Source organism: Polyodon spathula, chromosome 16 (genome assembly GCF_017654505.1).
Source record: "Polyodon spathula isolate WHYD16114869_AA chromosome 16, ASM1765450v1, whole genome shotgun sequence".
Taxonomy (NCBI): Eukaryota; Metazoa; Chordata; class Actinopteri; order Acipenseriformes; family Polyodontidae; genus Polyodon; species Polyodon spathula.
The window spans coordinates 1,842,493-1,857,292 of NC_054549.1; the positions used below are offsets into that span (position 1 = coordinate 1,842,493).

At 39.1% G+C, this 14,800-nt stretch overlaps 1 protein-coding gene across 3 annotated transcripts in view; it reads left to right on the top strand.

Annotated features, from left to right (window-relative positions):
- The window catches only part of LOC121329399 (ephrin type-A receptor 8-like), a 138,055-nt gene that overhangs the window by 78,682 nt on the left and 44,573 nt on the right, over positions 1-14,800 (top strand). For all 3 annotated transcript variants that reach the window (XM_041274997.1, XM_041274998.1, XM_041274999.1), the window contains exon 4: positions 13,574-13,729. In XM_041274997.1, coding sequence (XP_041130931.1) covers positions 13,574-13,729 — 156 coding nt within the window. The remainder of the gene's footprint in view (positions 1-13,573; positions 13,730-14,800) is intronic.

The following is a 14,800-nucleotide window of genomic DNA, read 5'->3' on the forward strand; positions in this document are numbered from 1 at the left end:
TCCCTTATCAAGTTTATTCCAAATATACTGTCTGCTTCCTTAAACTAAAACAGCATATTATTAATTTTGCAATGGCTGTTTCACTTTTCCTGCACATACAATAAGGAAATTAAAATATATATTTTTTTATAGTATTTGAGAGAGTTGGATAACATGCAAATTAGTGAGTTTCACGCAGAGTGCATTAGACTTCACATGTCTAAATCGTGCTTTGTTTTTCATCACATCCTTGACACTTTTTACTAACAGTTTGAAAAGGGCATACAATAAACGTCATCATTTATTTAGATATTTACCTCACGCTGTTTTAACCTTTCAATTTAATTAGACCACTTAATTTTAGTCAAAGAATATTGTTTTGGCATTTAGAAGCAGTGGCGCGGAACAGTTTTAGTGGGGGTGCTGAAAGCCTTATTGCAAGCTACCTTCTTTAACATGTTGATCTAGGCTTGCACACACTGTACTTCTTTTAAGAAGTAATATCAATGTTCAATACTGTGAAAATATAGGAGGGAATCTAATGAAGAATGGTATTGCTTTGTTATTTGTTTGCATTAATAAATAAAATTGACTTGATCCCTAAGTAGAGATTGTTGTAAGTAATACAAATGTTAACTATAAAGGCTAATCACATCTTTAAATTAAAGCAGCAAAACACGCAATTGTATACAAAACAGAATTGTCCTTCAAGTTCGGGTACACTTCCATTAAATTAAACTAGATATATACAAATAATTATTTTAACACAGAAACTAAACAGGTGCTTTTGAATGCCTTCTGCAAACTTTGTTGCGAGGTTCATTGTGAAGCAAGAAACAATTTTTCCCTTGTTTTATATACCGAAATAAATGTTTATGTCAAACTTATGTAGTCTACATGATAGTATTGAAATAATTTTCACAAACCAAGAATATGAAATGAAGAGCTGACGAGTAGGATTTTAGTTAAATTAATAATAACTATTAACAAACGTAAACCTTTTCCACATATCCTACTGTATTTTAGGCATGCAGCTCAACCTTCAGTGAATGTATAAAATCTGGGACAGCAAAAAAGTCAGCTTTCTAATAAACTGCATAATAATAACTGGAGGGCTAGGTCGGCCAGGGTATCCTCGGCTCACCACGCACCAGCGCCCCCTTGGTCTGGCCGGACGCCTGCGGCTTGCCTGTAAGATGCCCAGGGCTGCGTTGTCCTCGACGCTGTAGCTCTGAGGTGGCTGCATGGTGAGTCTGCTGTGTGTAGAAATGCGGGAGGCTGACGGCACACGCTTCGGAGGGCAATGTGTGTTTGTCTTCACCCTTTCCGAGTCAGTGCAGGGGTGGTAGCAGTGAGCTGGGCTTAAAAATAAATAAATATATAATATATACTATATATATATATATATATATATATATATATATATATATATATATATATATATATATATATATATATATATAATATTTTAATCATAAAGTAAAAATAGTATAGTAATAACATTTTAAAAATACACATTTAAAAAATATTTATTTATTTTCACAACATTTATAAATCTGGGGAAAAATACAAGATTTTAGCTAAATCTGGAAAAAAATACAACATTAAAATTAAATCTGGAAAAAAAAGTAACATTAAAACATGGTACCCCATAATTAAATACGTTTAATGACAATTTACATTTACTACAAACAATATGTTGAGAGTGCACTGCTGCACTGTCTTGCAATTTTATATATTTTCTTTACAGTGTACATATAAAAATAATAAGAAACAGAATAATACAAACATAAAATATATATGATTGCATTTGCGTTTTGACTCGTTTTTTGCCCAGCTGTTTTGGGACTGGTTTCAATTCTGCTTTGAACGGGAACCATTGTTTTGCTGGATTACACCACTTAAATGCTCATTACTTATTTATTTAAAACTACAATGAACTGAAGAAAATGATGCATGAAATGCAATCAGCCGGTGGGCGAAACAGAGGATCACTTTAGAAGATAGGATATTTTATAACGGATTAACAAGTGGACTAATTCCACAGATTTTGCTGTTTTACCCAAAATGAAACCCCTTTCCAAATTTGGGCCCAATGTCTTTTTGTCCTGCTAAATAAATATCATGCAAATATTGCTGAAGGAAACAGTTATGTAATCTTGTTTAAAAAAAAAAAACAAAACATGATGAATGCCTTTGATTTTAAGAAAACATTTGAAACACTTTTTTGACAGCAAATGCACACATGTGTTCCCTTACAAACTACACATCTTAATTATTTTAATAGGCACTGTGCTTATCCACAGATAGACAGCAGTATATTTAACCCTATGACATTTATTTGCTATTGTGGTGGTAATAATTTCCGGTTCATTCGTTTTTTGACTCAGTTGTCTTCATGATTAGGCTAAACAAATTATTTTAAATAAAATAACAGCAGGACCCTAAATAAATATGTCTATAGATTCTGCTGTTAGCTTTTCATGATCATATTGTTAAAATATTATTAAAAATGTATTAAGGCCACATAATTGTAACTTTATTATTTATGTATGTATTTATTTTTTCAGATACACTCGCTGACAGTACAGCACAAGGGTACATGCTTTTTATAGAGTATAATTCGACAGCAGCCACATGCAGATCCCTCTGTACATGCAGATCCCACTGTACATGCAGATCCCACTGTACATGCAGATCCCTCTGTACATGCAGATCCCTCTGTACATGCACATCCCACTGTACATGCACATCCCACTGTACATGCAGATCCCTCTGTACATGCAGATCCCACAGGACATGCAGAACCCTCTGTACATGGAATGCTGTAATTTACAGTACAGGGGCAGGAACATGCAGATACCACTGTACATGGACCCATATTGGTTCTTCTGAATGTGCATGTAGAGAAAGGGGTCAAGAAGTGGTATATACAAGGTGGAATATATGAGTGACTAATGAGAATATGAGTGACTAATGTGAATATATGAGTAACTAATTAGCAATGCAGCATATTTCCCCTCTGATGATCAGTATTAGTTTAAAATGTCTGATAATGTGATTAAAAATGCCCACAAGGATTTGTTTGGCTACATTACATTTCTTGATTATTTTATCAGCGAGCGGGCAACAAAATGACAAGATTAAACGCTGTGCACCCAATTCGAAATCATTCTCTGCACTTCCCTTTTAATAATGTTCACAAAAGTATAGGGCCTTTCATCTGTGAAGAGCTAGTGTTTCACAGGGACAACACCCTCGACACAGCTAGAAAAGGACATCTTGCTTAGAGGGTAACTCTTGGCTGGCTTCTTCTATTACATAGTGTAACATACAAGAGCCCAGAGCTGCCTGTTGATGTACTTTATAGTTAAAAAAGGTGAACATAAGAACATTGAAATTTACGAATGAGAAGAGGCCATTCGGCCAAACTAAACTTAGTAGCTAATTGTTCTCAGAACTCTGTCAAGTTGGATCTTAAAGGATCCAAGAGATTTTGCCTCAACAGCCTGGCTGGGTAGCCCATTCCATACCCTCACCACTCTGTGTGAAGAAGAGTCTCCTAAAAATTACCCCAGAATCAAGGAAACAGGTTGCTACTCACATTCCTGGCACATTATTGATTGCCAGCACATTGACTGAAACAGAGGCCCGGTTCCCTACTCTTCACTAGCAAACCTCATGACAGATAGCTAAAAAACACTCTTACCTGCCTGGAACCAGTAAGAATCCTTTCCTGGCATCCTTTTGACTGACATCATAGAGCGACCCCCACAACAAACCAAATAAAATGAAGCAAACCACAGGGTTTCAGTTTAGCAGGGACCCCCTACCTGATTCTCTGTTCAACACCCCAAGCTGCTTGTAGATTATTCTCGAAACTAGAGCCCCTTTCACACTGGCACTCCTACCCAGGTCCGGTCCCAATCCCACGTTGTGTGAAAACATGTACCCGGGTTGTACCCGGGTTAACCCGGGTCCCAACGACCCACCTCAGAATGTGTGTTGACACGTTTTGACCCGGGCTGAGTGAGACTAAATGTTTGACGGCCATTCGCGAGCCGATGCAATAACAAACAGCCACGCCTGCGTGAAGGTTTCACTTTCACAACAAATATTTCTGTTTTCATGTTTTTGTTGATTGAGACACAGCATGAGCCAGATTGCAGCCGGGATGTAGAAACATTTGCTCTCAATCCAGAGAAGCTTGGATGGAAGCATCACTGACAAGCTGCTTCCGTGACATTGATATGCGTATTATTTACCTGCGTCTGTCACCCAGGTCAACCCTGCTTTATCAAAAGCAGTGTGAAATCGCGTACCAGACCCGCATGACACTGGATTCTGACCCGGGTAGGTTCTGACTCGGGTAGAGCATAGGGCTTAGTTCCCATTCGCTGGGTGTGGCTAACCACCCCTCAGCTTCACCATGTTGTTGTATCTACCCCCATACAATCACTACAATATTCCAGTGGATTGGCACATTTTCTTTTGTTTGAATGATATGTTGTAGTTTTATAACTGCATATAGGTTTTGTAATTCCCAAAAAAGCAGCAACAATTACATGATTAAAATGAAACTGGTGAAGTGCTCTGGTGATAAAGTGGAGAATTAGCCAGACGCTCAATGAAGTTAAAAAGGCACTGTGCGTGCAGAAAGCTGCTGGAAGTAATGTTTTGCCAGTCAAGGTTTATTAAACATAATCAGAGCAATTCAGCTTGCTGGTGCTTTGTCAGTGAAGCACAAAAATAACCCTTGTGCAATCGAAATTGTTAACAGTGTTACCAGCACTCAGGAAAACTGGTGCTCTTTCTGAATGGAGCCATCGCTGAAAATATTTCAGTTAACACAGTATTACAGCTTTAGATTATAAACCAGAACATGAGGTTCACAAACATTTGATCCCTTACAAAGGCCAGACAGTGGTATGTACAGTATGCATTCCTGTGCATCTCTGGGCAGTATCTGTTTGTGCACGTGCATAAAGAAAAGGGTGTCTGAAAGACCCTGGAGAAATATCCAAGGTGGTAGTTTCATTCTTTGCACAGTGATGCAAGGCTGCTAATTTGAGCTATAATCTGACAGTTACGTATTACAGCTTTAAGGACTAATATTGTAGGGACCCTGTCAGTGCAGGCCGGTAGAACTTTTGTTTTGTCTCGTTTGTTTGTCTTGTTTTCTCTGGTCCTCTGCCTTCACGTTATCTATATTGTTCCGAGGAGGGATCCTAGTTTCAGTAGTGTGGATATGTTTGTGTGAGCCCCCCTACGAGAGTAGTGGTAGCTCCGGTGAGGCTGGAGGGAGGGCACTGATTGGCTGGTTCTTAGAAGGAAGCGAAAACAGCATGGGATATTTACGGGGTGGTGGGGGGTGGTGTCCAGGGTTCTTCACGCTGTGTGAGGTGTGACAAGGAGACAGCTGTAACCTGTGTATGTGTGGGTGTGTTAGAGCGAGCGAGAGAGTGAGCGAGTTTAGGATAGAGACTGGAGGAAGGAATTATTGTTTAAGTGGTGTGGTCCTGATCCAAACAGGGACCCTGTTCAATTAATAAATTAGTTCGGAATCCCATCTCTGTCTCCTGCTTTCAGCCTCAAGACGAGGGGTAGTTACAATATGTTTGTAAGGAACCATTTGATATACTAGTAGGAGCCTCATGGTGTATTTGTCTATATAACCATTTTATTACAGGTGAAGAATAAATACACACTTTAGCTAGGGTGTTATAGACTATGTGCATATTGACAGAAATGCATTATCTAAAGTAATGGGTTTAACACAATTATACAAAAAAAAAAAAAAAAAAACTAAAGAAACATGTTCTCAGTCTTCACCACTTTGCAAGTAGTCACCCCAAGAATGCACAGTGCTTCATCGTTGCCAACTACTGCCTCCGGAAAGCTGTCCCTAAAGGCTTATGACTGCGTGGGGTGCAGAGTGAGTAATACAGTCGGGAGCGTAGGTTCTCATCCTGGCTCTGCGCAGTCGCCAGTCTTCGCTGGGGATTCCACAGGGAGCATCCAATTGGCTCTGGCGTTTCCCGTGTGTTAGGGAAACAAAACGGACTGTTTCTTCTCATTGTGCTACAGTGGACAATACTGGCCAGGCGCTTGGGCAGCTGACCTGACACCTGCAGGGCAGGATTGGTCCTACAGAGGCCAGAAGTTTCCCAACATCCTGGGTCTATAGAGACAACTGGCTTGCTTGCGGGATCAGGGGGCGCTCACTGACCATCAGTTCTCCTGAGTTGTGGGGAATTGCTGTGTGAGATATAGTGTTCTAAATTGGGGGAAAAAAATCTGTGGTAAAATAATTGGGCACACTAACTGTAAAAATAAAGTGTCTCCCCAGTGTCTCAAATCCAGCACCTTCATGAGCATACGCTCAAAAAATAAAATAGAATAAAGAGTGAGGGCAGAAGGGGATCGTTTGTTCATATACCATACTTCAACATGCAGCCAAATGAGCTGTCATGTAAATGCTGTCATAGGACGAATTAAAGTAATAATCACCATAATAATTAACTAGGATTCCAGTTTTTCTGTGGCACTTGGGGAATAGCCATAAATATCTGTATGGATTTCTAACACCATTTGTTTTTATGCAAATTGAAAAGATGCCTTCATTTTAACAGAGCAAACCTGTCATTCATTCTTCGTTATTTTAAGTGTTCTCTAACAGCCTCCAGCTGTACTTCTTCAGCAGCCTCTGAGCACTGTCTGTTACAGATTCAGCTGCAATAAGAATAACGCCCAGGCAGTGCGGAAACTTAGAATATGTAAAGTAACTTAAAATGGATGAAGACTGCCAGATAGCTGGCTCTTTGAGCTTTATATATATATATATATATATATATATATATATATATATATATGTATTGTATTCTGTTAAATAAACTATTTTCCGAAACTAGGGTGCCAGCAATGGGAGCTTTAGACTCAGATTTAATAAAAACAAAACAAAACAAAGTTATAAATTAATTAGGTTATTTTCCACTGGCTTGCCAGCAGACGAGAACGTCCGTCTCAATCTCGGAGCCGCTGTCCCAACACTACAGCCAAGTAGTCCCCATCGCATTGTCTCAGATCCACTTGTTGAACAAGGACTGTACCTGGTGATGCTGGGTCTTGGGACCCAGCCCCAGACACCAAGGTCGGGTGTCTGGGAGCACGGGTCCCAGCATTTGTAATTAATTTAGAACAATTTGTAGATTTTATTTTTCACTTTGACATTATGGACTTTTTTGTTTTGATCGGTGGCAAAATCCATTTTGATTCCATGTTGTAGCACAATAAAAAGTGGAAAAGTCCAAGGGGGGTGATTACTTTTGAGAGCCACTGTATTGTAGTTTGAAAATACCTTGTCCTTCAATGGCACCAATGCAAAATGTGCCATCATTTTTTCCTCATGTATACTGCCCCAAACATATTTCAGTGCCGCACAGAGAATGCCATGAGCTGCATACTGTGCACCTTGTACTGTATATAGTGTAACAATGATCTTGTGCATAGCATGCAGACATTCTTCTACATTTTGTAAAAGAGTATGTCTTATAATACTAGCAAGATGAATAATTATGAAAATTACTGTATGTACCAATACTCTTATGAGTAATTGCTGTTAACAAATTCTTATTGGTTAGGAATTAATTAAAACAGAATGGAACCGTGTTAATCAAACTTGACCTTCTGAAGAAAGGGATGTATTTATTGCTGTTAAGAGTGTATACAGGCTGTTGTATACTTGCATGATTTCACTTTCTAGTGTCACTTTCTTGAGCATTACAGAAAGCCTGCTTATCTGAATGTTTCACTAATAAAATGTATCAAGCAACCAATCTGTCATCTTTAACAAGATCATATTTTGACAAAATAAAAATGCAGAAGCAGGGCATTGTGCAGCAGTAAGGTTCGTAGTAGCTGGTTTACAGATTTGGAGAGCATTGCTTTAATCCTGCTGCGTGACAGAATTACAGTTAGACCCAGGCAGCAGTGTGTCGCAGATCTGTCTCCTTTCATGAGTGCTGAAAACAACACCAAATTTTTTTTTTTACATGCATGGGAGAAATGAAAATCTTGTTTTCGTTTTGCCCGTTACATCCATGACACCTTCTCCATAAACATGTTCCAGCAATTACAGTAAAACAGCTTCACTTACCTTCTACTTTAACATCTACAGCTGAGGTGCCTTTTCTCTTCGTACAGTTAATAGATACTTATAGCATATAATCACTTAGAAAGGATCCCTAAACTAAAGTGTTACCCATATTTCTGTCTCTACAGCAGATTCTGTTCAAAGTGTGGATACTCACAAAGCATTTAGTACCAGACTATTCTGCAATGCTCTGTTGTTGCAACCGCTTATTCAATTGTCATGAGATTTGGTAGTAACATTATTTAGCACAAATATCAAGTCCAGCCGTCCATCTTCATTTCACACTTACATTTTTGAATATATCTGGTGAACTGTTTGTGCAATTGTATATATATATATTTCTTCTTTTTAACCAAAAAAAGAATGCAAAATGCACATTAAAATAGTTTTATATAATTTTAAATGTAGTTTACAAATTTTACACAAAATAGATATTTCCATTGTGTTCTGTTTTCCACTTGGCTGCTGCTTGCTGGTGGGAGAGCCGTCTCCTTGTATGCTGTTAGTTTCCACAGCGAATTCTGCTTCCATTCATTTTTGATATCGTTAACATGCATTTTGATTACTGAGTTTCCCTTATCTAGTCGTTGAGACAGGAAGTTATATACGTGACCTGTGACAATTAAGCTTTTTAACGAGAACAACCTCATCGACTACATTTCAAAGCATTATCGGATGAATTTTATTATCAAACTCTGTTGCTACTAAAGCTGTCGTTACCACACCGCGAGTTCGATGCAATAACCCTGATGTGTGGTGATCACTGTACTCCTAAAACAGCACATAATGATAACACACATTAAGTCAAACACCTCCATGCCTATTTGGAAAAGAATTGCTCTAAAAACAGTAGGCCATCTTTAAACTGCCTTTTGAAATGCTCATTAACTGCATTCTAGACTAACCATCATCAGCTGTACATTAGCAATACAGGCAAGTGGGTACGGGTGTGAACCCTCCCCTTCACAAGAATACGATTGTCACAATACAATACAATTACTTTTTAAAACTGATTTTTAAATAAGTCTAACTAAATGCAAGCATGTCTGCCTTTTGTTCCATCAGTGGGAAAGAAAGATAAGATACAATGGAATTAGGGAGAATAACTCAATCTGTCCCACGAATGTGGAGTGATGTAAAAGCTATGGGACTACATGTACAATAGTTGACTGATTTGATGAAAATAGTATAAAATATTATAACATGAAAACATCTTTATTGCCAACACTCAAGATAGAACAGAGAGCAGGGTAAAGGAAAGCATATCTTTACTGAAAAGCATATTTGTTCTTTGTGTGTAAGGGAAGTCTATGACAATGTTAAATAGCAGTACAACAGCCTGTCTTGTTTGACTGGTGCATTATTTAGAAAAATACCCAGAATGTGGGTAAACTTAGCACACATTGAAATGATATTTCAATGATCTAACCTGTTTTGAATGTGTTACATAGCAAAGTGGTTTTATATTCAGTGCAAATGATTTAATGGGACACACTGAGTGGGCACCATACACCGATGGTCTTTAATACAGGCGTACTGATAGTAGATTGATGTGATCACTACATGAGTGAATGTCACTACAGACTAATCTCTTAAAATCCCAGGGCACTAGTAGTGTAGACGAGAAGGGTTTCTGTCATTAGAACACCCCCCTGTTACACCTGCTTCTCCTACCCAGAGGGAGGATATGAAGGAGGAATAGCAGTTAGCCGTGACCCTGACCCTAACTTTATCCTAGATCCCACCTGGGCTGTAAAACTGAGCAGAGAGAACATAGTAAAGTGGCCTCTCTGATTTCTGCCACCAAATAACCTGACCTCATTTTTGATCCAGTATGAAAACGAGTAACCTTAAAAGTCTAAGAAAGCATTGGTCACAATGTGTGTGCTGTGGCAAGTGATCGAGTGGCGCATTTCTAGCTATGATTTCGGTGACAGACAGATCCATCATTTCCATTATCCTCCTCGCTTATTAACAGATGTTGCTTTGTCCTGCAGGAGTGTTGGTTCAAAGATGATCGAATGAGGGTTCAGGTGGTCTGCCAATAGTACCCCTGTCTTGATTTATACTTTCTCAAGTGCTCATCGGTGAGAGGAACAAGAGTGCAATGGGAAGCAATGAAAAGTCTGGCATGTTTACGGCAGAGACAGTACTTAGACCTCTGTGCAGCAGATCCAGTTGCTGTATGACAAAGGATGCATACAAGCACAATGAAATACCCACCTGCTACAGCTGTTAATGCAAAGTTAGAGCCATCAGTAACACCCATAAACTAGATCACGATCATGATTTACCTGTGCATGCATACACATTTAATTTAGACTTGGAAACAGATGGACAGATGCATCAACATACCCCTGATCCTCATTGTTCTGCTAAAGAAGGTCCTCAGCAAATCTAATGTGCAGCAAGTGGTCAGGTGTCAATTGTAACTGATTATCAACTGATCCTGGCCACATGCCTTTAAAAAGGGGCTGGCAAGCCAGTCCTTTGTTCTGTGCCGTTCTGAGCTGTATTTACAAGCTGAAAGCCTTACGACTGTGTGTGTAACCATTGTGAGTGAACCAAGACCGAGGACTACTGCATGTTTAACCAGGATCCTTGGCATACTTTATGGATTAATTTAGGGGATTTTAATCCCACAAAAGTATTAGTTTGTGCAGGGAGAAGGTTCCTGGAGCGGGACCTCCCTTTTAGTGGGAGCAGAGCTCAACCACTGTCAACTTTTGTTTCTTAGTTGTTTTTGTACAGTGTTTTGCTTTGCCTTTTTGTATTCTGTATTTTGTATTTATGTACATCTGTATATATATATATATATATATATATATATATATATATATATATATATATATCCTTATAAATACTAGGGTTACCATTGCTGGTACCCTAGTGGAGGCCACCAACCACTGCAACTGCCTGTTTGTAAATAAAACCTTCACGCCTGAGCAGCATTTGCAACAGCAAACCCTCTGCGTCTCTCTCTTCTCTCTGCAGATACGCACACAGTAACAGAACACCCTTGTTACAGGTTCTCATTCCAGCAACCGAAATAGCATACACGCTGATCCTGCCTGTCCTTCCAGCCATCTGTCTATCTGTCTGTCACATTCTACATTCTAATCAATCAATCCTTTATTAACCAGGTATTCACTCCTAGCCTGCTGTAGACGTGTCAGATTTAATTTGGCTATAATATGATCAAATTGATTTGATATAAATATCACCCCGTGCATGTGTGTGCACTGGTTCTAGTATTTAATTCCAGGAGAGTAATTGACAGTAGAAATTAAGTTCTGCTAATTTCCACCCCCCTGTCATAATCCAAGTTAACTGTGGCAGGCTCTCACTTATGGCCAGTTGCACAGACAGTGTTATCCATATTGCAGAAATAGCTTTTTCAACATAATCACAGCTCCAGCATTTCTGCAGGAGCAAGCATGATCTGGATGCATCATGATGCTGATGAAATTATCTTTCTCCTGGCAAATGCTCCTGATTACAAGTTGAGAAATCTCTTCCCTTCTCTATGTCAACGATGACATAAAATTGTACTATGCTTAAGGTATAATGGCATTGCTTTTTAAAGTTGTGTATTTCCCTTTGTTTGTCTGAAATAATCATTGAAGTCCACGAAACAAACCTATAGAGGTCAGCCATGTAGTCCACTGCTGACCTCTATAGAAAACAGTGGGAGAGCAGAGCCCATCACTGATTCACAGTTCAGTATGCCACTATTTTTTGATGTGTAACTAGGGAAGACTTTAAACTCTTTGTAGTCTGAAACCTCTTTCGGAGTTTGCGTTAATTTTGCAGTCCGGATATCAGATACTGCTAATATTAGAACATAGAAAAATAGCACCTCCTGTTTGGAACTGACAGCTTGATGTCTGCCGTTCCATTGCCCGTCTCTCTCGGGGGGGGGTCACTGAACCTGAATCTGACAGGTACACCAATTCAGCTTTTTCTGTTCTATAACAGAAAACAGAATTTGCATTGCTCAACAGCTTTTTTTTTTTTGTTTCTCCTCTGATATTTTCATTTATTTATTTATTTTCTGGTGCAGCACAGACAGGGAGATGCCTGAACTAAAGGTCAAGAGAGTTTTTGATGCAAATAAGAATTAAAATTCAAAGCAATGCAGGTTTCTGTTGAAAACAAGAGCAGCGTGCTGACAGGGCATTGCCAATCTACACAGCGTATGCGTGGAGATACATCACTTAGGGTTTAAAGACAACATGTTCAAGTATAAAAAGTAACAAGTATGTTAGTAACAGCCCTGCCGCGACTGTCAATTCAAAATTAGAGCCATCAGTATGATGAGCAATGTGATGACCATGTTGTGTTTTAACAGTATGTACAGAATAGCTCTTGTTTACTGAATCATTTCCTGAAAGATTGTGGTATTTGAGACTGGGATGGCATTAGGTAAGGGAATTAGGTGTTTAGCATCAAAGTATATTGAAATGTTTTAGTGTGTGGAATAACTTCTTGTGTTTCCAAGATGCAGTACATGTAAACATGTGAGTGTGCCATACAGACGGACGCATGTACAGGTGGAAAGACACCTAAATACAATATATTGTATCCCTATTCCCAGTAACTAAATAATGATACAGTATGTGGCAGGGCTGCTGCTCTGCATATGTGACTAGTATGTTTTTGTTTTGTGTTTGTTTCTCTTTCACTGTTTTGTAAATAGTTTAAAAACATTAAAAAGGAGCCTTACACTACTCAGAGACACAGAGCCCTGGCAGAGTCTCTCAGTGTTGGGGATGCTGCTCAGAGACACAGGGCTCCAGTGTCCCAGTGTTAGGGATGCTGCTCAGAGACACAGGGCTCCAGTGTCTTTGAATGCTGCTCACACCTGCCATCATCAGCAAGGTCAAACTGGTCTAAACCTGTTCTCCAAGTTAGACAGTAGTCACCATATTCTTTTCCATATATTGCTTTAAACATTTGTTATCTATTAAACCATGAAAATATCAGTTTTATGTACAATAACAACAGCACTGTCATGCCATGTGTTATTTTCTATTTTTTAAAAAAGACAAAACAGTTCTAAATTTCATTTAATAACCACACACATAAATTGTGCTCAGACGTGTGATGTATGATACTGCTGTGCCATTGAATGTATAAATGTAAACAAGGAATGCACAAGTTATTTGTCAAGTGAGCAATGACAAAGTGTTACTAGCTTAGAGGAAACACTAAATGGCCTAGTCCCTGAGGTGAAAGTCAAGCAAGCAAAGGTTTTGTGCCTTCATCAGTGTATAATATTGTAAACACAGGTGCACTTCTCTTATGTGCCCGCCACAATCTTACTGCTAAACACTTGTATGATGTTAAAAGGCAAGCCAGTCCAAATGCTAATCTGTCAAGCACAATGGTATTTCGTATCTACTGTACTAACCTTTATTTTATTTGTCTTTCTAATTTCAGCATGTGAGCCTGGCTTTTACAAGCCCTCTGCCAGAGACCATCTCTGTGGTAAATGTCCCCTTCACAGCTACTCTGAAATGAGGGCAGCGTTTTTTTGTCAGTGTGACACCAACTACTACCGCGCTGCACCAGACCCACCCTCCGCAACGTGCACCAGTGAGTATAACGGATGTTTCAACAGGAGCGGAGGGAGGGATGAAAGAATATCACAAGCAGCTGGCAGGGTTTCAGAAAGCAAAGAAACATACTGGGCTCCTAGACAAATTGTTTGTCCTCTGGTATTACACAGCATATGTACTGTAAAAATAAGCACACTCATTAGCGATAGGAGCCAGTCCGGTGTGCAGTTGTGTAGTGGTAAACTGGCGAGTCAGACACAAATGAATGACTCGGACACCTCTGGCAGCAGAGCTGTTTCAGCATTCTACAGTACAAAACAGATTTAAACATTATGAGATCCATTTTTGAAGCATCGGACACTCAGAGAGTTGGTAAAGTGTATCTATTTCCTGCCTGTTTTCTTCCAGCCTGCTGCACTATGTGAAAGGGTAGTCCAGCACAACAAATACTTTATTAGAGGGACCGGGTGTGCATTAAATGGGCCAGCTGTAGTCTTTAATCTAGTTTGCAAGCATTTAAATGACCCTATGTTTTCACTGTTATTAATTGCATTCATGATAGTATTTCGTGGCAAAGTATTTTTAAATGATTGACTGATTTACAGAATGTGGAATAACTTCTTGTGTTCTACAAGTGTTAAATCAGTGTCCTATTGTAAGTGACTCTGCATATAATGGACAGTTCACAGCCTACCTCTGTAAAGCGTTTTGTGATGGTGGTCCACTATGAAAGGTGCTATATAAAAATAAAGATATTATTATATTATGCAATAGACAGACGTATGCACAAAGAGACACCACCACATTTCCCCACAATCGGATACCCTGAATAACTTATCATAAAGAGTGTTAATACCAATTTGCATTATAATTTAATAAGCTGTCTTCAAGATATACTGTATGGAAAAATGTAAGTGGGACCACCGCCACTATATCCCTGTCACCAAGGACTTCAGGGTGGTGACACAAAAATCTAGCAGCTACAATGGAATAGGAGAAAGCCACCTTTATGAACCAGGGTAGACATTAGATAAGGGACTAATTGCATGCAGTCAAAGGTGTACCCTGCCTGTCAGTGGTTTCTGACACTGTGTCATATCCCTGTCAG